The 23752-nt window shown below is 50.8% G+C and overlaps 4 protein-coding genes across 4 annotated transcripts; 3 read left to right on the top strand and 1 right to left on the bottom strand.

Annotated features, from left to right (window-relative positions):
• Window positions 1-68: 68 nt before the first annotated feature.
• Window positions 69-2675, top strand: EDB91DRAFT_1128679 (acid protease). Its single transcript, XM_041318536.1, is given in 14 exon segments — window positions 69-185; window positions 199-292; window positions 372-652; window positions 843-920; window positions 977-1016; window positions 1067-1169; window positions 1217-1399; window positions 1452-1501; window positions 1523-1525; window positions 1560-1667; window positions 1717-1762; window positions 1813-1885; window positions 1947-2082; window positions 2143-2675. The coding sequence occupies 12 exon segments, from the start codon at window positions 446-448 to the stop codon at window positions 2241-2243; spliced, it is 1128 nt and encodes a 375-aa protein (XP_041177968.1). The 5' UTR covers window positions 69-185; window positions 199-292; window positions 372-445; the 3' UTR covers window positions 2244-2675.
• A 628-nt stretch (window positions 2676-3303) lies between these two features.
• On the top strand, window positions 3304-5616 carry EDB91DRAFT_307154 (acid protease). Its single transcript, XM_041326798.1, has 11 exons — window positions 3304-3976; window positions 4044-4120; window positions 4177-4216; window positions 4267-4369; window positions 4420-4602; window positions 4654-4708; window positions 4764-4869; window positions 4919-4964; window positions 5015-5087; window positions 5143-5278; window positions 5335-5616. The coding sequence occupies exons 1-11, from the start codon at window positions 3610-3612 to the stop codon at window positions 5433-5435; spliced, it is 1287 nt and encodes a 428-aa protein (XP_041177967.1). The 5' UTR covers window positions 3304-3609; the 3' UTR covers window positions 5436-5616.
• A 500-nt stretch (window positions 5617-6116) lies between these two features.
• On the bottom strand, window positions 6117-7355 carry EDB91DRAFT_1201334 (uncharacterized protein; the record flags this gene model as incomplete). The annotated part of the gene is made up of 2 exons (XM_041320662.1): window positions 7117-7355; window positions 6117-7062 (listed from the first exon to the last, which is right to left on the bottom strand). Coding segments are annotated over exons 1-2 (1137 nt in total), but the record flags the coding sequence as incomplete, so codon positions are not given.
• A 98-nt stretch (window positions 7356-7453) lies between these two features.
• On the top strand, window positions 7454-23752 carry EDB91DRAFT_1346591 (P-loop containing nucleoside triphosphate hydrolase protein). Its single transcript, XM_041325893.1, has 19 exons — window positions 7454-7868; window positions 7918-8421; window positions 8472-10040; window positions 10100-10288; window positions 10339-12766; window positions 12820-12891; window positions 12942-15299; window positions 15380-15685; window positions 15738-16062; window positions 16112-16215; window positions 16266-16391; window positions 16446-16563; window positions 16611-16684; window positions 16742-16806; window positions 16856-17000; window positions 17051-20016; window positions 20066-20391; window positions 20442-22071; window positions 22119-23752. Exons 1-19 carry the CDS (start codon window positions 7561-7563, stop codon window positions 23674-23676), a joined length of 15171 nt encoding a protein of 5056 aa, XP_041177965.1. The 5' UTR covers window positions 7454-7560; the 3' UTR covers window positions 23677-23752.

Genomic DNA, 23752 nt, shown 5'->3' with positions numbered 1-23752 from the left:
GGCATAGCATCTTGCCAGTGCCAGCTCTTTCGTGACAGGTGCCATGATACAGGGGACGATTGTTGATGTGATGAATTATCAATAGGTTTCCACTCCTCGGATCCCACACTTCTGCGCACTGCATTACACCTTTGCAGTCGAGTCTATCGAATCTGGAGTGCCCTGCATTCGTGCTTGCACTCATTGTAATGACGGTTGTTCTCGTCTTGTCGTCGTTGTGGCTCGTTGTGGCACGATGGATACTCTGATGACCTGAACAACGTTATTTCTGGGACGCTCTCCTCTTGAAAGGTTCTTCTTTCCACTGTGCGTTCTAGCGCTTCTGGTGACGATAAGAAGCCTGTCTTAGCACCTAATGCCAATATCTTAGCCCTATATAAACAGTGTCGCTCAGCGCAATGGTTCTTCACTTTGAATTCTCGAACTTCCCGAAACCACTCGAACTATGTCTCGCGTCGTTATCCGCGCAATCCCCTTTGCGACTCAGCTGCGCGCAGCTAAAGGTGGTGCCAAGGAACTTCTTGAGCGCGACCGCGCTCGCGCACAGAAGTTCCTGGCTGGAAATTCCCATCATGGCCCCTCAGCTACTATTAGGGAATACAAACAACGTCACGGTCACCACTATAAGGGCACCGCCATCGTTCCCTCCACCATAGTCCCATCCGGCACAGAACGCAGCACCAGCGCCGACTCCATTGATGTCACTGATTCGGGCGTCACTTACACCATGCAAGTTGGTGTCGGAAACCCAGCGACCCAGTACACATTGTTGATCGACACTGGTCAGTGGAATGCTGGTGATATGATTATAATTGACACTTATTTATATGTCAACGAGTTCAGGTAGCTCGAATACGTGGGTTGGGGCAAACACGCCATACAGTCCCACAAGCTCTAGCCACGACACTGGTAACATCATAGTGAGCTTACTGCTCTCAGTCTTCTCCTGATATCGACATACTGGTCTGTAATTTAGAATGTTAGTTATGGTTCGGGGTATATGTTCGGGAAGCAATGTAAGGCCTGCTTCTTTCAGCTACAATCGCACCTATTAAATATCGATCAGACACCGACGCCGTGACCTTGGGACCGAATTTGGACATCCAGAATCAAGGCATTGGTGTGGCGTTCTTAGCGGAAGGGTTCCAGGGCGTCGATGGTATATTGGGGTAGGTTTTGGAGAAGCAATAATATGTAGCACTGATCTCTTTTGCAGTGTCGGTCCCGTAGACCTTACACAAGGAACCGTGTCTAACACGTCAGAGGTGCCTACGGTTACCGACAACTTATACGCTCAAGGGACAATCCCTTCTGATTTACTCGGCGTCTTCTACGCGCCGTCCTCTACTGCTAACGTAGCGAATGGAGAGATCACGTTCGGTGGGACTGATACTACCAAGTCAGAAGCCACATTCCTTTTTATTCTGACATTGTGTGACATCCTGTGCTAGGTACACTGGCTCAATCAACTCTGTTCCGCTTACCACCACCTCTCCCGCCTCAAATGTAAATCGCGCTGCAACGAGACATGTATTGTTTTCTAACACTGACGATCATCCAGTATTGGGGTATCGACCAATCGGTATCGTACGGCACTAGCAACACAATCTTGAACACGACTTCCGGCATTGTCGACACTGGCACTACCCTTCTCCTCCTTGCCACTGGTATGCACACGCATCCACTGTGATATTTGACACTCACCCAAGTGCTCAGAGGCCTTCCAGGCCTATCAAAGCGCAACTGGTGCCACTCAAGACTCGTGAGTCAAACTCAACGAACCTATAATTTTTGTTCTTATATGCGAATCAGGACCACTGGTCTTCTGACCATCACACCACAACAATACAACAATCTTCAAAGCTTGTACTTCAACATCGGTGGTGTAAGTAATGCTCTCGTGCCATGAACCTCTGAGATTGATTGCAACGGATCTGTCGGAACAGGTCACCTACGAGTTCACCCCTAACGCTCAGATTTGGCCGCGTGCTCTGAACAGTATCCTGGGAGGAAATGACGGTCAAATTTATCTCATTGTATCTGACCTCGGTTCCTCATTCGGGAGCGGGCTGGACTTCATAAGTAAGTCCCATACCATCCTACTTACTGGCGGCCGGGTCTTACGAACTTCGTGCATTCCAGACGGATTTGGCTGGCTTCAGCGCTTTTACACCGTTTATGACACCGGAAAGAAGCAGCTTGGTATTGCGACTACGGCATACACCGATGCTGATACCAACTAATGACGGTTCACACCGTTTTTTGACGAGTCGACTTCTTTTGTTTCGAGGACTGCATGTGTACATTATGCTACTCACCCGATTTACACTTTGCTCGCAAATAGTTTCGAATCAGGCGTATTAATATACTGTTCGTTGTGGCTAGTAAATAACTTTTTTTTATCGATACCGGAGAAAGGGATACATTACACTGCGGTTCACACAGCTTAGAAGACAATACGTTTAAGTTCCTGGCTCCAGGTGTTTTGGTGGGCCCAAACATACTTCATTATCTACCCAATCGGACTCAAGTGCTCGAGCGCAGTCTGTCGGACAAAAGTTCTGATGCATTTACTACAAATAGTTGTGTTCGGCATACTATGTATCAGTATGTACTATAGTTTTATAATTTGCTTTCGAACTCTGTCCAGAGAACGCGCACTTAATGCAGTGGACTTTAGTCTTCCCTAGTGGTCAGACTATATACATTAAGTTGATCATATGGGTGGCCAGATTAGAGTCAAAAGTTAGACTATGGCCGGGACGGAGTCCAGCTATCGCCGAAAGGCTGTGATTGTGAGATGTTATATAAAAAAACTTACTTATTAGCAATGTTCCCAATGCCGGATCCATGTCAGATCTCGATCGGCCGCAAACTTTGCTCTGCGGCAGGTAGCGTACTCGGGCGTGCACATGCCTTCCCACCAAGACGACTCGTGACTGTGAAAATCTGCTCTCAGCCGAATGATCCCATGAGAGATTGCCGTTGTAGCGGGTTCGGATTGGCAAGCTTCTGTCTGTCTTGCTCGGACCATTAACGTTACATGATACGCAGGCTACTATCAGAGATGGTTATGCGAGCACTAGGTCACTAAAAGTGCTGGAAGTATGGTAGTACCATTTCCCCCTCACAGGATGATTCTTCTGCAAGTGCCTGTTCGTTTGCAGGCAAGCATGGTATCTCGCTAGTGGCTCTTTAATGACATTGACAGATGACATGGTACAGGGAGCGACGCTGCGATTGGGGCTTTGATGATTTATCAATAGCTTCCCACTCCTCGGATTTTTTACACTTCTGCGTATCATCTTTGGTCTTCCCTCGGATCTGGGATGCCCCGCGTTGGTGCCTGCACTCATTCCAACTTTTCTCGCGTTGTTGTCATTGTAGCTCCTTTGGGCACGGTGGGTACTATGATGACCTGGACAAGGGTATTTCTGGGATGCTCTCCTCTTGAAAGGGTTCTTTCTGCTGTGCATTACACCCTCCGGCTATTAGTGACGACAAGAAGCCTATCTTAGCATCTAGTGCCAATCTCCACTCCTATATAAACAGTATCGCTCAACGCAATGGTTCATCACTTTGAATTCATCACCTGAAAGCACTCGAATTATGTCTCACATCGTTATCCGCGCCATCCCCTTTGCGACTCAGCTGCGCGCAGCCAAAGGTGGTGCCAAGGAGCTTCTTGAGCGCGACCGCGCTCGCGCACAGAAGTTCCTGGCTGGCAAGTCCCACCATGGCCCCTCAGCTACCGTTGGGGAATTCAGACAACGTCACGGTCACCACCATAAGGGTACCGCCACCGTTCCCGCCACCGCTCCCGCCACTGCTCCTTCCACTACAGTTCCTTCTGGTACAGGAGGCAGCAGCAGTGCCAGTGCCAACTCCATCGATGTCACTGATTCAGGTGTCACTTACACAATGCAAGTTGGTGTCGGAAACCCAGCGACCCAGTATACATTGTTGATCGACACTGGTCAGTGAAATACTGTAAAATACTGGTGACGTGATCATGACACTTACTTCTATGTCAACAATATCAGGTAGCTCGAATACGTGGGTTGGTGCGAACACGCCATACAATCCCTCAAGCTCCAGTGTCGACACTGGTAACACCATAGTGAGCTAACTGATTCTAGTCTTCCCCTACTCTTGACAAACGGGTCTGGGACTTAGAACGTCAGTTATGGTTCGGGGACTATGTCCGGAAAGCAATGTAAGGATTACTTCTTTCAGCTACAATCGCACCGATTAAATGTCGATCAGACACCGATACCGTGACCTTGGGATCAAAGTTGGTTATCCAGAATCAAGGCGTTGGTGTAGCTTCATCCGCGCAAGGGTTCCAGGATGTCGATGGTATATTGGGGTAGGTTTTGGTCTGAGAAGCAACAATATACAGTACTGATGTCTTTGCAGTGTCGGTCCCGTAGACCTTACACAAGGAACTGTGTCTAACACGTCGGATGTGCCTACGGTTACCGACAACTTATATGCTCAAGGGACAATCCCTTCTGATTTACTCGGCGTCTTCTACGAGCCGTCCTCCACTTCTAACGTAGCGAATGGAGAGATCTCGTTCGGTGGGACTGATAACACCAAGTTAGAATACATATTCTTTCTGATTCCAACTTGTCTGACATGTTATGCCAGGTACACTGGCTCAATCAACTCTGTTCCGCTTACCACCACCTCTCCCGCCTCGAAGGTAAATCGCGCTGCAACGGGACATGTACTGTTTTCTAACACTGACGATCATCCAGTATTGGGGTATCGACCAATCGGTATCGTACGGCACTAGCAACACAATCTTGAACACGACTTCCGGCATTGTCGACACTGGCACTACCCTTCTCCTCCTTGCCACTGGTATGCACACGCATCCACTGTGATATTTGACACTCACCCAAGTGCTCAGAGGCCTTCCAGGCCTATCAAAGCGCAACTGGTGCCACTCAAGACTCGTAAGTCAAACTCAACGAACCTATAGTTTCTGTTCTTATGTGCAAATTAGGACCACTGGTCTTCTGACTATCACGCCACAACAATATAGCAATCTCCAAAGCTTGTACTTCAAGATCGGTGGTGTAAGCAGTGCTCTCGTACGATGAACCTTTAATTGATATTGATCTGTCGGAACAGGTCACCTACGAGTTTACCCCTAACGCTCAGATTTGGCCGCGTGCTCTGAACAGCACCCTCGGAGGAAGCAATGGCCAAATTTATCTCATTGTATCTGACCTCGGTTCTTCATTCGGGAGCGGGCTGGACTTCATAAGTACGTCTCATCCCATCGTACTGGCGGCTTGTTCTTACAAAATTTGTGTGTTTCAGATGGATTTGGCTGGCTGCAGCGCTTTTACACCGTTTATGACACCGGAAAGCAGCAGCTTGGTGTTGCGACTACGGCATACACTAATGCTGTCACCAACTGATGACGGTTCCCCGCACGTTTTCTGACCTAGAATTCTTTTGTTTCCAGGACTATATATGTACATTATGCGATTTATACTTTCCCCGTAAATAGTTTCAGGCGTGTACTGTTTACTGTAACTAGCAAATAATTTGCTGTGTATCAATATCGGACACTGGAATACATCACATTGCGGTTCACCCAAGTCAGCTTTGAGGGCGAGTGAGCACGGAACAAGTCAGATTACATGACGTTCAGCCATGTCAACTGACGCCAGGCGTGCACTGGCAACCCCCCTTCTGCGGACGACAACAAGCGACACTATTAGTGTAATGCTAATTATTTAAGTATGTGATCGGTCCTGTGTACGCGAATAATTATTGCACTTGCAGATGCTTCGCATATGCCATACTTAGTACTAGTAGCTGCGATGTGTTTACTACCCAAGCTCCTGCACCGAAAGAAGGTGTAAAGGGACTACGTAAAGTCAAATACTTATCCGTTGCTATTATACTATAGAAATTGGTATACAAGGTGACTTGCGATCCTCAGGAGTTGTAGTACAGCAAGAATTCTATAAACACTTCCCTTCCGTTGGTATTTGAGTTTCAGCCGACATGTACTTTGCTCATGAGATTGGCGAGTGCGTCTGCAATCATTTCGAAGGCTGGTTTCCCCTCCGCTGCCGGTGGTGCAGGAACTTCCTCAGCCTCGGCCTCCTCTGATGGCTCTTCGACCTTTTCTTCTTCTTCCTCCTCCTCCTCCTCCTCCTCCTCCTCCTCGTCTTCTTCTGTAAGGATGAGCTTGCCGCCGTGTGCTTTCAGATGTTCGGCGATGTCATCTAGATGTTCGTTATCCTCCACATCATCATTGTCCTGCAGGTCTAGCCGCTTGAGCTTCGTCAATTTCGTCACGGCTTGGGCGAGGACCTCGTAACTTTTGCCATCGAGGTTGTTGTTCTGCAGTCGTAGCTCCTGGAGATTCTGAAGGTTCTTCGTATTCGGGTCGTTGAAAGCCTCCAGGAGTGGTGGCACTTCCCCTTCTCCATTCGAGAGCATGCAGTCAGAGAGGTCTAGCAAGCGTAGCTTTGGCCAGCTTGTTTTGACAGCCTCACCCCATGCACGAACAGCTTTCCGTCCTTCTTCATCCATCTCCACATCTATGAATGCATTGTCCTGGAAATTGACAATCTGCAATTCAGAGCACGCAGCAAGACCCTGCGCAAGGGCCTCAGCACCATCCATACGAATGCCGTTCTGTGGCATTTGAACCTCTACAAGCGTCTTGTGTGCCTCGAACGCCTTGGCCCAGGCGGTTGCTCCTGGATCCTCTAGCCGATTTCGGCCGCAGATGACAACCTGAAGATTCGATCGTGAGCCGTCTGTTGGTGCAGACTTGCAGACTGCTTCGGCGATTTTCTTGCCGCCCGCAGGCCCGAGGCCGTTGTTATTGAGGCGGAGGACGCGTATGGAATGATTAGTTTCGAGGAAGGGTGTGAGGAATGGCACAACACGCTCTCCGAATGCGTTATCATTGAGGTTTATCTCTCGAAGGGAGGTCTTATGTAAGAGTGGATCAAGGAGTGCTTGTATAGCAGCAGGGATCTCCTCGATAGTACGTCCCGTGAAGATATCTCCAAAGTCTGCAAGCTGCACGCTAATCAGTGGGAGATGATACATGGTATCAAAGATAAAAAGACCCACTTGAACCACGTCCGCAGTCTCAAGGAATCGACCAAATTCTTTTGCAGCCTCCACGCCGATGGAATTGCCTCCAAGATGGATGGAGGTGAGTTTGGCTGGGTCTACGCCAGCGATGAAGGGGGCAACGTCAGCAGCTGTTTCAAGCTTTAGTTGTTTGCCGCGAATGTCAAGAATCGTTTTGGATGCCGCCATGGTTAGCGATGAGCGATTGATTATGCTAAGCCTTGTTCGCGAGTACTTGATAAGTCGATCATCCCCAAATGGAAGGCGCAACTTATCTCAAGTCACGTGACTACGGCAGTTTTTTGAGAATGAATGAAATCTCCTCAGATAGCTCCAGATCGACCACAACGGCGAGCACAAGCACGCCGAGGTTATCAACGACGAGAATTAACCAAAAGATTGCATGCGACAGCCAAAAACTACTTTCCAAATCATTCGGTCATGATGACCTCGACAAGCGCATTCGATCCACTCAGTATCAATCTTGCAAAACAAAAACGCGCTCTCCTCGCTCTTCTGCCTTCCAGTTCCATTCATATCCAACAAATAACAGAAGCGAACACACCAGCTCATGCTCTGTCCACACTATCTTGCCTGCTAGCTATTCCAGCTCTCACTCTGACCATCGCTGATTTATTCAGACCTCTCTTGATTGACTTATGCGCCAGATGGCTTCACGACGATGACGATATCGAAGACAGATTCATCGCCTTTTGTCTCCTCATTGAGTTTCATGAGGAACTATATCCGTGCGTTTCATCACTGTATCTATTTTTTTGGTCTTATGTCTGGTTCTAGATGCTTATACGCTTTCTTACAAAAACAATGTCTATCCGAGGGGCCGCTTGCTTTCATAGCTGCGGCTGCTTCTGTTGCTGACATTGACACCACTCGCCTGCACTGCATGTTGCTTGCATACTATCGCCTTCTCCGTGCCAACCGCCTCCTCCCCAAGCGTCTTCTTTGGGACGAGTCACTATTATCCAAGTTACTCTTCCCGCCGCACCCCGATACGGGTATACGGTTATTAGCTGCCCGCTGTTATGCATCGCATGTCGGTATGGCAGAAATTGAGCGCGAGAAGCTCATCACCCATGTCCTTGGCGAGTTTTGTGGCGTCGATTGTCCAATTAACTATGGCCAGAATATTGACGGAACTGTTGTTGAGACCGACGGCTGGCTTGTACCTACATTGGAGATCAGACGCATCCACGACGCACGCGATGCAATTCTCAAAGGACCCGATTTTTATTCTCTCGACGCAGAGGATGTAGTACAGCCTCTTTCGGAGGCAGACCTGAGGTCCGTCACTTGCTTTAGCGTTGAAAACCTAAACTTAATGCTTCTGTTAGTCCTTGGATCGCGAACATCCACGGCATATTGATGCTCAAGTCATCTCCAACCCTACCTTCTCCTTCTCACATCATCGCAACACCTTCCGCCATCTCTGCTCTCCGTGAGATTACAGCGCACGTCTCGCTTCGCTTGCCTGTCCTCCTATCTTCCCCACCTTCCTCAGGAAAATCACTCTTCATCTCCCACCTTGCTTCCGACTTACACCCGACTACACCAGTCAGCGAGCTCATCGTGACCGTTCACCTAGCTGACACTTCCCTTGACCCTCGTGCCCTTCTTGGCTCATACGTTTCCTCACCAACACAATTAGGCACTTTTGAGTGGAAGGATGGTGTACTCGTGCGCGCGCTGCGCGAGGGGCGCTGGCTTGTGCTTTCTGACATTGATCGTGCTAGCATGGAAGTTTTGGCTCTGCTGAAGCCACTCGTCGAGAGTATGGGACTTGGAAATTGGATCGGACATCGTGCAGGTGTAGAGGTCCCTGGCAAAGGCCGCGTCGAGGCTCGTGAGGGTTTTGCGTTGTTTGCCACTCGATCCCTTGCTGTCGGGCACGGGAAAAATGTACCTCCGCCAACATTCTTTGGTTCGCATAAGTGGCACGAAGTGATGGTGACCGCACCAGACGCGCAAGAGGTCAGGTCTATCATGGAAAGCAAGTTTCCGAGGATTTTGGGAGCTACTGTCGCTTTCATAAGGCTCTGGGCTGATGTGCAAGCCCTCGGCTCAACATCATCTTCGCGCCCTGTCGGGCTGCGTGAACTCCAGAAGTTCTGCCAGCGGGTTGAGCGCCTTCTGCCATCCAGCCACACAGTGGATGTGGACATGGATAATGACGCCCGGTCACCACTCTCAAACATCTTCCCCAACCCGAGTCTCCGTGAAGAAATATTCCTCGAAGCCCGCGATGTCTTTTTCGGCGCAGGAACTCTCACCGCGTCTGCGCGTGCACACTCTGCGCGGGTTTCCTCCGTTATCGGTGCGCATTTGGATTTGGATGAAGAGCGGCAGGCATGGTTGCTTTTGAGGCACACATCAGATTTTGAAATCGAGAAAGATGTGAACGGGGATGTGCTGGCCGCACGCTGTGGGCGCACACGTCTTCCCGCCCGTCCCGTGAAGGGTATGAGCACGGGCGCATCCTCACGACCCTTCGCTCTGCACAAACCTGCTCTGTCGCTACTCTCCCGCATCAGCACTGCACTCGCGCTATCTGAACCCGTTCTACTTACTGGCGAGACCGGTACGGGTAAGACGAGTGCAGTGACATACCTTGCATCATTACTACGCCGTCCACTAATTTCGCTGAATCTCTCACACCAGACAGAAGCATCAGACCTCCTTGGGGGCTTTCGTCCTGTTGATGCACGCGTCAAGGGGAGCGAGTTGATGGAACATTGGAGTGAGTTGTTCGGGGGAACGTTCAGCCGCAAACGAAATGCGGGCTTTGAGGACGGTTTGAGGAAAGCTGTGAGGGAAGGGCGGTGGAAGAGGGCTGTTGGTATGTGGAAGGAGAGTGGGAAGATGGCAAGGGAGCGAATTCGAGGCAAGGTTGAAGGAGATGTAGGGTATGTGTTGAATCACGCTTGGGGCGAAGATCCGCTCCATTTCTGACTGCATTTCTTAGGGAGAACGACCCAGATGCGCCGAGAAAACGAAGGAAAGTCGAGGCCGAGTTGAGGGTCTCCGAAGCAGACTGGGAACGATTTGAAAAGGATGTGGAGGAATTTGATCTGCAACACGCACAAGGGAAAGGCAAATTCACGTTTGATTTCGTGGAGGGTCCTCTGGTGAAGGCTCTACGCGCTGGTGATTGGTATGTTGCAATTGAGCTATACATAGTTGCCCTTCTCATGCGAGCTCCAGGATCCTCCTTGACGAGATCAACCTAGCAAGTTCCGAGACGCTAGAGTGTATAACAGGCCTCCTGCGCAGTCCAACAGCCTCAATAACGCTTACTGAGCAAGGCTCCCTGTCTGCTGTCCCACGACATCCTGACTTTCGTCTCTTCGCATGCATGAACCCCGCTACTGACGTTGGCAAAAAAGACCTCCCGCCCACCATCCGTGCACGCTTCACAGAAATCGATGTTCCTCCCCCCGACGCAGATCGCGAGACTCTCCTCAGCATTGTTTCGCAGTATATTGGGGCAAGTGCGGTTGGTGACAAAGGTGCTGTGATGGACGTTGCGGAATTCTACATCTCTGTCAAGGGTGCAGAGCTCGCAGATGGCTCGAACAAGAAGCCGCATTACAGCATGCGTACGCTGGCGAGAGCCCTGACCTTTGCTGCAGAGATTGCAGGGATGTTCGGATTGCGACGTGCACTTTGGGAGGGGATGCTGATGGCATTCACTATGGTGCTGGACGGGAGAAGCGCAGAAACAGTGACCGCCCTTGCACAAAAGCATATCCTCGCTGGCGTCCGTAATCCCCGATCATTGCTTGCCAGGGAACCGAATCTTCCTCCTGGCCACTCGGTAGAGGAATTCATCAAGTTTGGACCATTTCATCTAGAGAAGGGGCCGCTTCCCGAGGATCTCATGGAGGAATATATCATGACGCCATCGGTTGAGAAGAAACTCGTCGATCTCGCAAGAATCGTGTTGACTCGACGCTTTCCCGTGCTGATTGAGGGACCCACCTCAGCAGGCAAGACGAGTGCAGTAGAGTACCTTGCTCGCAGAACCGGCCACCGCTTCATCCGTATCAACAACCATGAGCACACTGACGTGCAGGAATATCTCGGCTCATACGTTCCTGATCCTGCCACCGGCAAGCTCGTGTTCAAAGATGGCCTCCTTGTCCATGCTCTCCGTCATGGGCATTGGATCGTATTGGACGAGCTGAACCTTGCACCTACGGACGTATTAGAGGCTCTCAATCGACTGCTCGACGACAATCGGGAACTTGTCGTTCCGGAGACACAAGAGGTCATTCGCCCACATCCGCACTTCATGCTCTTCGCAACGCAGAATCCTCCTGGCCTATATGCAGGGAGGAAGGTTTTGTCCCGTGCCTTCCGAAACCGTTTCCTCGAGGTTCACTTCCAAGATGTGCCCCAGGCTGAGCTCGAAACCATTCTCTGCCAGCGTTGCCGCATCGCACCTTCATACGGCCAGAAAATCGTCAGTGTGTTCCGTGAATTGCAGAAACGTCGTCAGTCAGGTCGCGTCTTCGAGAGCAAGCAAGGTTTTGCTACTCTTCGTGATCTCTTTAGATGGGCTGGTCGTGATGCAGTGGGTTATCAAGAGTTGGCGGAGAATGGGTACATGCTACTTGCGGAACGTGCGCGACGCGAGGACGACAAACTCGTGGTGAAGGAGGTCATAGAGTCCATCATGAAGGTTCGCATCGACGAGCGGGCGATCTATGACCTTCATTCCACATTAGGGGATGCACAGAGCTTTTTAGGATGCCCCATACCGCAAGACTCGCAGGTCGTCTGGACCAGTGCGATGCAGCGCCTGTTCGTCCTAGTGTCACGTGCTTTACGATTCAACGAACCTGTGCTTTTGGTGGGAGAGACAGGTTCTGGCAAGACGTCTGTCTGTCAGCTGTATGCGGAGGTCATCTCCAAGCATTTGTATACGCTGAGCTGCCACCAAAACACCGAGACCGCGGACCTCATCGGTGGCTTGCGACCTGTTCGCAACCGAGCCTCAACCGAGGCTAATATCATTCGTGACGCTAACACCATTCTTGAACGCGCTGGCATTGACGACCTACCTTCTGATGCGCAACAACTGCTGTCTCGAATCAATGCGCTCCTCAAGACAGGCAAAGATTTGGACCCGTCGCTTCTCACTCCCTTACGCGATATTCAAGAGAATCTCAACCGGATTTCCTGCTTGTTCGAGTGGCATGATGGGCCATTGGTCCGCGCAATGCGTGGAGGAGACGTTTTCCTTCTCGACGAGATCTCCCTTGCCGACGATTCTGTTCTAGAACGTTTGAACAGCGTCCTGGAACCTGGCCGCACGATTGTGCTTGCTGAACGTGGCGGTACTGACGGCGATTATCCTGCCATTCATGCTTCCAACGAGTTCAAGTTGCTCGCTACCATGAATCCGGGCGGTGATTATGGCAAGAAAGAGCTTTCTCCTGCTCTACGGAACCGTTTCACGGAGATTTGGGTACCAGCGGTCACCAGTCAGGCGGATTTACGGTTGATTGTCGACCACTCATGGAAGCACGACTCCATGAAACCGTTCACGGATCTGCTTCTGCAGTTTACTAACTGGCTTCGGGATAGAGTTCGCGACACTGCTATTTGCTCCTTGCGAGATATATTGGTAGGTCTTCCTTCCCTCAATTTTGATCATTTGTGTTCATCATTATTCTCTAGGCTTGGGTAACATTCGCTAATGCTGCGTATTCCGGCAGCGCGGAAACTTCCATGTTACCGGCAGAAATCTTCGTACGTAGTGGTCGTGTGATCAGACAATTTGATTATTGACGGCATCCTAGCACCATGCAGCCCACATGACTTTCCTCGACGGTCTTGGATCCTTGCCACAGCTAGCTTCTTATTCGTCTGACGCGCTCACTCAACTGAGGAATGATGCCATCAAAATGCTACAGACGCTCGTACCGTTCACGGAGACCGAAACGTCGTACGCTTTTAACGCGTCGAACTTCGTGCAACTTGGGTCTTTTGCCATCCCCAGAGGTCCGTTAGGATCAGTATTGCATGATTTCAATCTACAGGCACCGACTGCTCGTGATAACGCAATGCGAGTAGTCAGGGCATGTCAGGTCTCCAAGCCGGTCCTCCTGGAAGGCAGTCCAGGCGTCGGAAAAACCAGTTTAATCACTACTCTTGCCATGCTTTCGGGATATCAGCTCTGTCGGATCAACTTGTCTGACCAGACGGACCTCATGGATCTTTTCGGTTCAGATCTTCCTGTTGAGAACGGCTCTCCTGGAGAGTTCGCCTGGAAAGATGCCGAGTTCTTAACGGCCATGCAAGAAGGACATTGGGTTCTCCTCGACGAGATGAATCTTGCACCCCAAGCCATCCTCGAGGGCCTTAATGCTGTACTGGACCACCGCGGTACCGTGTACATTCCCGAGCTCGGGAGATCCTTCGTTCGGCACCCCGCCTTCCGTGTCTTCGCGGCACAAAATCCATTGCAACAAGGAGGGGGTCGCAAGGGTCTTCCGAAGTCGTTTCTGGATCGGTTCACCAAGGTTTATATCGAGGAGCTATCTCCCGAGGACCTTCTTCTTGTCTGCCGAGAACGTTTCAATGGTTGTGATGAGGACGTGCTACGTGCCATGATAACATACAACAATCGCCTAAACCAGGAAGTTGTGCACAGAAGGACCTTTGGTCGCGACGGCAGTCCTTGGGAATTCAACCTCCGCGATGTCATCCGGTGGGGAGAGCTATTGCAATCATCGCCAATTTCGCATCATCCTCGAGACTTCTTGCGAGTCATCTACCTCAGCAGGTTTAGGACTCTCGCCGATCGTGACTGCGCCCAACAATTGTTCGATCAGATATTTTCTCTGTCTAGCCCGACCATCCTTCATAATCCGTATCCTTTCATATCATCGTCACACTTCCGTGTCGGGCACTACCTCGTAAAACGAAGCAGTAACACCCTCGGCGTCCGACCTAGGTGCCTACTACAAGCGCACCTTGCTGCACTAGAAGCTATTGGGGCATGCCTCTCCAGGTCATGGTTAGTCATCGTTACGGGACGACACGACAGCGGTAAGTCAGAACTCATCCGTACTGTCGCTGATGTTTCAGGGAATGTCCTTCATGAGATAACCATCACCAGTTCCACCGATACCATGGACATTCTCGGAGGTTTCGAACAAATGGATCACCGCACTCGGGTGCTTGCTCTCGTTCAAGACATTATCACGTTTGGAGAAAGTTGTTCCAGGTGCCTGTCCAGCTGTACCACTGAGCACCAGACACGCCTTTCACTCCTTCTCAGATTGCATTCATCACCTCCTCCATCCTCCAACACCCTCCTCCATTCTGCAGCACAAGTACTAGCGACCTTCGCTGGTGATGAAGATTCTTCGGATGAAGCGCAGGCCTTACTGCATCGCGTTCGGCAGTTATCGTCCGTGGTGACGTCAGGTGGCCAATTTGAATGGGTCGATGGACCACTTGTACGAGCAATCAAGCGAGGCCATTGGGTAGTTCTGGATGGCGCGAATCTCTGCAATCCTTCCGTCCTCGATCGACTGAACTCTCTTTGTGAGCCTGGTGGAGTTCTCGTTCTCAGTGAGAGAGGATATGTCAACGGTGCGGTACAAACGCTCAAACCACATCCGAATTTTCGCCTGTTTATGACATCTGATCCTCGATATGGCGAGTTGTCGCGAGCGATGCGAAATCGTGGTATCGAAGTGTCATTGGCCACATCTTTCTCTTCAGAAGACGAACTTCGCCTCCGGCTTCATCATCGGCTTCCTAGAACGGTCTTAGGCACGGGTCATCCTCTCGCCTTAATACACGAGCTTGTGCGTAGAGGAATCTATTGCAGTCACTGCGGAGAAGGTAGCGATTCCTGGCCGTCTGGGTTAATTGAAGAAGAGTCTTCCACGTCTTCGTTGATCACTCTGGCACCGTTCCTTCGACCTACCAAACCGGACCTTCGTGCTATGATTCATTTCACCCTAAGGACCATCCCTTCGGATGTTACTCTTTCGTTGCGGCGCTACATGAAGCTGGCAAGACCTCCATGCTTATCACAGTCTATTTTGGACGATACCCTTTCTTCGGAAGCTTTCAAACTGTTTGCTGAGTGGCGAAAAGATCTCCTCGCTTCCCGAGTAACGAACGACGCTACCACAGTTCTGGTTAGTGTTTGCTACATCCGCACTGGATCTAGCGCACGTCGCACTATTTGCTTGTACTCAATACGTCTATTGAAATATAGCCAATGGATATTTTCATGGTCTGTCCACCATGCAAATTCTGCAGTCATGAAAACGGTCATCATCCAACACACTTGATGCTCCTTCAAATTTTGAACCTGATAGCTGCAATTTTCATCGAAGACACCGAACGCGCGGGGATGCCGCAAGAATTGCGTGGCACAGGAGCGAGCAAGATGACTTTACCAACACGTCAGCAACAACCGACATACTTACGACTGTTGGATACTGTTCATGAACTTCTGGGAGAGGTGCGTAGAGCAGCTGAGGAGATTTTCAACCAAGTCGTTGGAAGATCTCAAGTTCAGGTTAGATTTCAGTTGACCATCGCTCCTCATCTTCGTATTGAACTACCATCAGCTGGTAGACCTTGAACGCGCCCTCAAACTTCTTAGCATATCCAGGCAACTTCGACGAGCAGGAGCGGGCACGTATGTCGATTATTCGTCGATACAGGCATGCTCTACGTCAATCATCGCCGCACTGCAATCGCGGAGCCCAGCCTTTGATCGTCTCGCAAGTATCTCTGCTGTGCTAGATGAGGCAGTTTCCCCCACCTCTGGACTAGGCTTAACAAACATGTGGACACACTTGTTCGCACCAAAGGCTATCGAAGTCTCAGTTCCAGAAATTAGAAGTCTCGAGTACGCCGCTGGGAAACCATATGAAGGCTTGAATCAGCACAGTATGGAATTTATATTCGCGCTCAGCATATTCTTATCAATCTCCAATAGCTCGCCGCAGGCAAATTCTAGAAGTCTTATCCCTTAGTACCCTTCCGTGCATGAGTACAGTATCTACTAGCTTAGAGACGGGATTGGCACACACGGTGAAAAAGGTTCAGTCTGATCATTGTTCTAGCGCACACTGCTGAAGTGAAAATCTTAGATTACCTTGAACTTTGATGGGGGCGGTGTTTCTTTCAAACGATATGTCGACCCATCTCTCCTTATCTGCGAATTGCCCTGGTTGTGTAACATTCGCGAGGCATCAACATCGTCATCGTCATCATCGGTGAGTTACGGTTTTGTGTCGCCTTTGCAGGATATCCATAATAGCATGTTATAGTCCGTTCCGTCTGCCATGAAACGCTTGATTGACGTGGCATGCGAGGAGCCACGCGAGGATTTGGCACGCTTTGCATCATATCAGCATTTCATATGGGCACATGACGCGGGAGAGAAAGGTAAGGTCACCACTATGTCCCTCACACGCAACTGAGTTTTCGATTAGTTCCTACGCACCTATTGACTGCTTTGCAAACCCGGTGGCTCGCAAGTCTCTGGCATTCACGCTTTACCCAGGCCGTGAGTGACTATACCATGGCATCTGTGTTTTTCTTTAGCTTACGAGATCCTGCATAGGAAATACTTGATGGGCCAGACGTCCTCCTTTCCCCAACTCTGCTTCGAGTCTCCACAGAACTGAAGTATAATAACTTTGCTTTTCTTTTCATCGTGTGCTCATCCGCCACGTAGCCAAGCGCGGAATGTTTCACTATCGTCCCTCGAAGAACACGAAGCATCCATTCGCCGTCACCTACAACTGCTCTCTATGCAAACTGTTGTTCACGAATCGCGGGTACAACAGTTGTCAGCATTCATGTACCAATGCATGTTATCTGTGAGTGAAGCGGCGGTCACCATTGTAATTCTCCTCTAATGAGTTGTCAGATTGCATCTTGCTTTGCTTCATCCTTTGATGATATCAGCTGGCAAGCAGTGCTGGGATCTTCCGTCAATAGCAGCGCCTTCCCCTTGACAATGTTGTCTCTCCTCGAAAATTCCAAGCATGAGCCTTTCCGAGCAGCTATCCAATTGTTTATGCGCCCCACCGTTACACAGTTCGCAGCGCACCACCAGCCTCGAGACATGAAGGTGGCTCGCTTGGGACATTGCTACGTTTCCCTCAGCAGAGCGATCCTTAACCTCTCGATTCCTGATCTTCCGGTAGACCCTGCAGCCGTGATCCATCGTTTAGCGGAGTATTCGCAGGAAGAAAGTGAATTTTTGTCGAAGCAGTCGTCTCTGCATAGAGTGTGGGAGCATCGAACCGCTGGTAACCTGTCCAACAGCGTTATACAGTATCTCGATGTTTTATCCGAAGGAGAAAGCAAAAATCTGCCCCAGGGTTCCTCAAACCTTCCCCGACGTCCTGATGGTAATCGCATTCACGCTTTTTGGTCCGAGGTTTCGCAGCTTCAAAGCCAAGTCATTCAACCTAGCAAGGTCGATGGCCTGATTGCCCTTCTTGAAACCGGTGATCCCTCTGCTTTTACACGCGAATCCGTGATGCAGGAATCAATATCTGGTTTTTGTCAACGGATAGACAATCTTTACCATGACTATGAAGATATTGCAAAGATTATCCTCCTGGCGCTCCTCCTCCTCCGTCTCGGAATTCGACTCGTTCGCTGTTCTACACAGCAAATGTCCTACGCTCAGCACACTCAACAGAACATGATTGCTGCTTCCCTGGTGGCATATCCATCTATTCACAGCGCGCAGTTGCTGCAGACGCAACTTGAACAAGGAGCTGCATCTGGAGCATCTCCCTCTGACCAGGTCCTCCTCCATGTTTCAGCCATAGTCCTTCAAGCTGCCATGTCGGGCCTTGCTCCCCATGCTACTGCTGTCCATGCAGCATATGAACAGGCATTCAGGCTTTGGACTATGGACCGCACCCGCCAAGATGAGAAGGAACACGATGGCTCCTCGCTATACAAACGTAGTGCCCTGGATCACAATGCCTCCACGGAAGTCGAAGCGGAGCAGAAAGAGTTTTTGGAGCTATTCCCGACATTTGAGGACGCACTCGCTAGTCCTGACGGTGTGCCCAACAGGATTCACGAGAAGCACTCTGAGTTCTTCGGTGTCTCTGCAGCCGAAGCGTTGCTGGGGATGCACTTCGAACTCACCGGAGTTGCTAGCATCGGCATCAGTGTCGAAGGTCCCGATAGGATGTTCAAATCATCTCGTCAGTCGGTTTTGAAGATGCTCCTCGACAGTCGATACCCCACCCTTCCAGATACCCTTGACGATGATTCTTTGCACGAACAGTTTTCTTTGGTTCACCACCATCTCCTCGCGCTCACGTCTCAGGAGCACCCTACTAACCAGGCGTTCAACTTCTACACTGATGCGAACATTATGGAAGCGAAAAAGGCCCTCGCAGCGGTGGACTCCCTCAAAAGGCGGTTGATCGCGCTTGTTGAAGACTGGCCGGATCAGATGGTTTTACAACACCTGAAAGACCGCTGCGATGCATACTTGGCCCTGGATGCAAACAGCCCCGTTGCTAAATTGTTGTCCGCCCTGGAGCAAATTATACTGCAGACAGAGGACTGGGAGATGTACGCACACCGTGGAAATAGCCTCAGGACACATCAGCAAGCATTGACAACGCTCGTCGTAGAATGGAGACGCTTGGAACTGTCCTGCTGGAAAGTGTTGTTGCAATCTCAGTTCGACTCGTTCGTCAAAGGAGTTTCGGAATTTTGGTTCCGGCTGTATGACCTCACAGTGCGCGGCACGCTTACTGCAGCTAATGAGGACGAAGGAGCTGGTAGTGGAGCTCTCCAACAATACCTCAGGCAACTGCCATCGCTCCTAGACGACTTCTTGCGTTCCAGCGCTCTAGGTCAATTCCAGGTTAGGTTGGATCTCCTCAAGACTTTTGGGGTCATCGTCCGTCATATCGCGTCTACATCGGACGGATGGCAGTGCAATGCCCTCCGACGCGTCGGACTTATCTTGACGTCCACTTGGAGATACTATCGATTGTTCGCAGCCCAGCTAGCCGGCTCTCTTGCAAACCAAAGAGGAGGACTCGAGAAAGATGTTCAGGCATTCATAAAGCTCGCTAGCTGGAAAGACATCAATGTTCAAGCCCTGAAGCAAAGTGCTCAACGAACGCATCATCAACTCTACAAGCTGATCCGCAAATTCCGTGAGATTTTGCGTCAGCCCATCGCTGAGCGCATGTTGCCGACATTCGCTGATGATGCAGAATGTACCCAGTCAATAGATGCATTGGGTTACTCGGGAGATCTGGTCCTTGTAGTACGCACTCCGGAGCGCGGCGACTCTCTACAGCCTAACACATCCCAGTCTTTCACTCCTTCTCACCTGGCCAATTTAAACCAGACACTCGCGAGATTCCATGGACTGATGAACAATCGCATTCGGGTTTTCCTGCGCCACCGTCTTCCTCATCATGTTGACCAACTTGCGGTCGAAATCATCGTGACCGCACGAGACCTAGCAGCAGAAGGTGTGCCCCCAGGTCTTTCCAAGGAGAAGCGAGAAAAATACGCGAAGGGTCTACTGGTTCGCAAGAGGAAGGCTTTGAGTGATCTCTTGAAGGAGCTCAAACGTGCTGGTCTCGCTGCCAATGTCAAACCAGAAGTGCTCGCCGAGCTCAGAGATGAATGCTGGATACGAGAGCAACCGGGGATGACTCCAGAAAGTTCAATACCTGTCGAAAAGGGGGAGTATTACTTTGACCGCCTTCGTGGTGCTCTTCCAGCAGTCAGAGTCTTGCTGTCCGATCACCACTCGGACATAAGCACACGCGACCTTCTTCGAGGTATTACCTTTGTAGAGTCTGGTTATTCGTTAGCTCTTAAGGCGAGGTCTTCGTAAGTGGTCAAATTTCTAATGACATCCTTTCTCACCGCGAGTCTCCAGGCTTTCAACAGCTGTCCAGTGTTTCATTGACATCAAACGGTGCGCGGAGCGCCTCCAAAAGCTTGTCGAAGCACCTCTACTTGTCAAAGGATGTTCGCCCACTCATCTGACGCATCTATGTAGCGCACTCAGCTACGCTGTGCATGCTTTCGAAGAACTTCTTCAAGGAATTCGCCTCTTCATCGAGATTCAGGAGGACCAGGGCGCCGCAACCTCAGTTATGGTTGAAGTCCAATCAGTTTGTGATAAGACACGATTTCTTCGTGACTGTGTTTTGGAGGTTTTCCGGGGAAGCCAGTACACGATGCCTACGGTGCTATCCGATAGTGTGTAGTTTCCTCATAGACACCGTCACACGCTGATTCTTCCGCAATAGCCGAACACGCCACTGTTAAAGAAGCTGATGAACATTTCCGTGCTATCCCTGAATACCTCCAAAATATGAAAGCGACGGAATCACGACTCAGCTACATCTTGTCTCCTATACAGCACTGGCTGCGTGATCAATACGTTTCTACAGATGCAGATGCAACACCCCAAGCTGTAGAGCCATTGGGTGCGGACGTTGTTATCGAGACGCTTTTGGTTACAGTGCAGTCCCTCTTGAAAAGGTGTTCGGAAGGGTCTGCCGACGAGCATGCTGATGATGAAACCCAGGATAACTTCATCCGCGAGGACTCGCGTACAGTTTCAGGCTTCACTCAGTCCTTGGACCTTAAGGTGCTGTCGGAACGGCTGAGTGTCATGACGGCACATCTTTCCTCCCTTCCACAGTCTGACATCCAAGGAAGCCTTCGGCGCCTTCTCCCCTTCCTCCAGTGCTACATCGCTTTCGTAGGTGAACACCTCACAGCGCACAGTCAATGGACGAAGGCCCTCTTCAAGCTTGACTTCGTCGTTTGCTCTGTCATGCATACCATCGCTAAGCAAGGCTTTTGTTTACCCCAAGAGACGACTGATTCTGGTGACGGCGAAGGTGGTACCGAAACTGCCGGAGGAGTGGGCCTAGGCGAGGGAATGGGAACGGAGAACGTGAGCAAGGAGATTGAAGATGAAAGTCAGGTTGAAGGCCTGAAAGGGGACGAAGGTGAAGCACCAGATGAGCAGGAGCACGGCGCCGATGATAACACCATTGAGATGAGCGAGGATATAGGTGGGAGTATGGAAGATGTACCCGACGACGGGGATCAGGACGGAGATCAGGAAGAGGATGATGACGAGCAGGAGGGACCGGACGAGCAGCTGGGGAAACTTGATGCGGGCGATCCAAACGCAGTCGATGAAAAACTGTGGGGCGACGAATCGGCAGATTCAGATTCTGCGGATCAGGACCAGGTGCCTCAAGATCGCTCGGAAATGCAGGAGAAGGAGTCAGAGGTCGTAGCCAAGGAGCGCAACCAATCAAAGAAAGAAAGTGGGAAGGAGAAAGAGGACAAAAAAGGTGGCACGATGGATGAGAAAAGTGAGGAGGTCCAAGAAGAAGGTGATGAACATGAGGGCGAAGAAGACTTGGAGGCCCCAAATGCCAACGGCGCGCCTATGGACGAGTATATTCCAGATGCCAATACCCTGGATCTGCCCGACGACATGAATCTGGAACCCGACGAAAGGGAGGATCAAGGAGGACTCGATATGGGGGATGAGATGGACAAGGAGCTGGACGAAGATGAACAACTCGCCGATGAAATGGAGGAAATCGACCAACTCGGACATGACGAGCCCCAAGAGGATGGACCAGAACCCCAATCGCCAGAAAACCAGCCATCGGATCAGCCTCCTCATGCTGCAGAGGATGCAGAGGATGCAGAGGAAGACGTCGAGGAAGGCGCTGTTGCTCAGCCAGATGTTTCTCCTGGGAGTGGAGACGCTGGGAACAAGGACAACGAGCCACAGGCCAGTGATAGTGATAGTGCGCAAAAAGGGCAAGCAGGTGATGCTTCTGGTGAAATGAAGGACGACGCCGCAGCAGCGGAACAGAGCACGAACGAGACCTCTGAAGAATCCAGGTACGTCTATTTATCCATGCAGTAACCTGTGTCTGATTTGTGACCAGGCCAAGAGATGATGCTGAATCCCAGAAGCCATGGTCTTCTACCGACACTGCCCCGAAACCAGGTACATCAGCGGAGGGCACGCAGCATGACGGTGCATCTGCCCGCCACCACACCGAACTCGCTACAAACCCTATCCGCAACCTCGGTGATGCACTCAAAGAGGTACAACAGCGCTTCGAAGAGATCTTGAGCGGTGGAGAGTCTTCTCCAGCTGTCGCAGACAACGCGGCTGAGCAGGTGGAGTATGCTGATGCGGACGACGAGATGCAGGCTCTGGGTGCGGCAGACGAGGAGCAGGTCGCGAGGCTCAGTGAGCTAAGGCTTGTTGATGAGCAGACAGAGGCAGTTGCGCTACCTATGGACATCGATACTCCCCACCCAGATGAACTCGTACCACCACAGCCATTGGCGTCATTGCATACAGAGCCAGCGACTGAGGGTGCACGTCCAGACGTCGAAGGCGCTATATCTCAGGTGGATACCCGCTCTGGTGCAGACTTCGAACATGATTCCTCACGCCGTGATCATTCGTCTGCACAAGTGGATGTCGATGAAGACATGGAACAGTCCAGTTCAGACAGCTCCTTTGAAAACATAGAGGCGGCCCTCCGGACCTGGCAGGATTCAGGCTATACCTGCGAAGCCGCTGAGTCTCTTTGGCGTCTCTACACATCCCTCACACACGACCTCTCGTACGCTCTTTGCGAACAACTGCGACTTATCCTTGCACCCACCCTGGCCACGCGTCTGAAAGGTGACTACCGCACAGGCAAAAGGCTCAACATGAAGAAGATTATCCCCTACATCGCTTCTGATTACACCAAAGACAAGATCTGGCTTCGACGCACGCGCCCCAGCCAGCGCGAGTACCAGGTCCTTCTTGCACTCGACGACAGCCGCAGCATGGCAAGCTCCCGTAGCGTCCATCTCGCTTACCAAACACTTGCTCTCGTGAGCAACGCTATGGGGAAACTTGAAGTCGGCGATATCGCAATTGCTAGGTTCGGCGAAGGCATGGAGTTACTTCATGGCTTTGATGAGGGACCATTCACGGATGCTGCTGGCGCAAAGACGCTCGGGGCCTTCAGATTTGAGCAGCGTGCGACGAATGTTTTGGACCTGGTGGACACGAGCCTCGGGGTGCTAGAGAGTGCGAGAGAGAGGAGGGCCACCGGGTCGGCAAGCGCAGGTGAACTGTGGCAGCTCGAGATCATCATTTCGGACGGTATCTGTCAAGACCACGAGCGTTTGCGGCAGGTACTCAGAAAGGCAGCAAGTCAGCGCGTCATGATTGTGTTCATCATCATCGACTCATTGCACTCGACCTCCACTTCTGGGCAGGGGCAAACTCAAGACCCTTCTGCTGTACAAAACTCGATCGTCTCGATGAATCAAGTCGCCTACACGATGGTTAACGGGCGGATGGAGCTTCAGATGGAGAGGTACCTGGATTCTTTCCCGTTCGATTACTACGTGGTGTTACGAAGCGTCGAGGCGCTGCCTGAAGTACTGTCAGATACCCTTAGACAGTTCTTCGAAAGGATCTCGGAAGAGTAGAATGCATGCATTTTTTGCTACTTTGAATTGTTTATAGATGTACATACACTGTTTGGTATAAAAAATTGTGCTAGAA

Source organism: Suillus paluster (genome assembly GCF_016628075.1).
Source record: "Suillus paluster strain FC165 chromosome Unknown EDB91scaffold_21, whole genome shotgun sequence".
In the NCBI taxonomy this organism is placed as follows: domain Eukaryota; kingdom Fungi; phylum Basidiomycota; class Agaricomycetes; order Boletales; family Suillaceae; genus Suillus; species Suillus paluster.
This window is presented reverse-complemented; position numbering and strand designations above follow the sequence as displayed.

Coding starts and splice junctions, on each gene's coding strand:
- EDB91DRAFT_1128679 (XM_041318536.1), top strand. CDS start 446: ATGTCTCGCGTCGTTATCCGCGCAATCCCCTTTGCGACTCAGCTGCGC. Junction 1,400..1,451: donor GGTGGGACTGATACTACCAA/GTCAGAAGCCAC, acceptor ATCCTGTGCTAG/GTACACTGGCTCAATCAACT. Junction 1,668..1,716: donor CCTTCTCCTCCTTGCCACTG/GTATGCACACGC, acceptor CCAAGTGCTCAG/AGGCCTTCCAGGCCTATCAA.
- EDB91DRAFT_307154 (XM_041326798.1), top strand. CDS start 3,610: ATGTCTCACATCGTTATCCGCGCCATCCCCTTTGCGACTCAGCTGCGC. Junction 4,709..4,763: donor CCACCTCTCCCGCCTCGAAG/GTAAATCGCGCT, acceptor ACGATCATCCAG/TATTGGGGTATCGACCAATC. Junction 5,279..5,334: donor GAGCGGGCTGGACTTCATAA/GTACGTCTCATC, acceptor TGTGTGTTTCAG/ATGGATTTGGCTGGCTGCAG.
- EDB91DRAFT_1346591 (XM_041325893.1), top strand. CDS start 7,561: ATGATGACCTCGACAAGCGCATTCGATCCACTCAGTATCAATCTTGCA. Junction 12,767..12,819: donor GCTCCTTGCGAGATATATTG/GTAGGTCTTCCT, acceptor ATTATTCTCTAG/GCTTGGGTAACATTCGCTAA. Junction 16,392..16,445: donor CATCGTCATCGTCATCATCG/GTGAGTTACGGT, acceptor AGCATGTTATAG/TCCGTTCCGTCTGCCATGAA.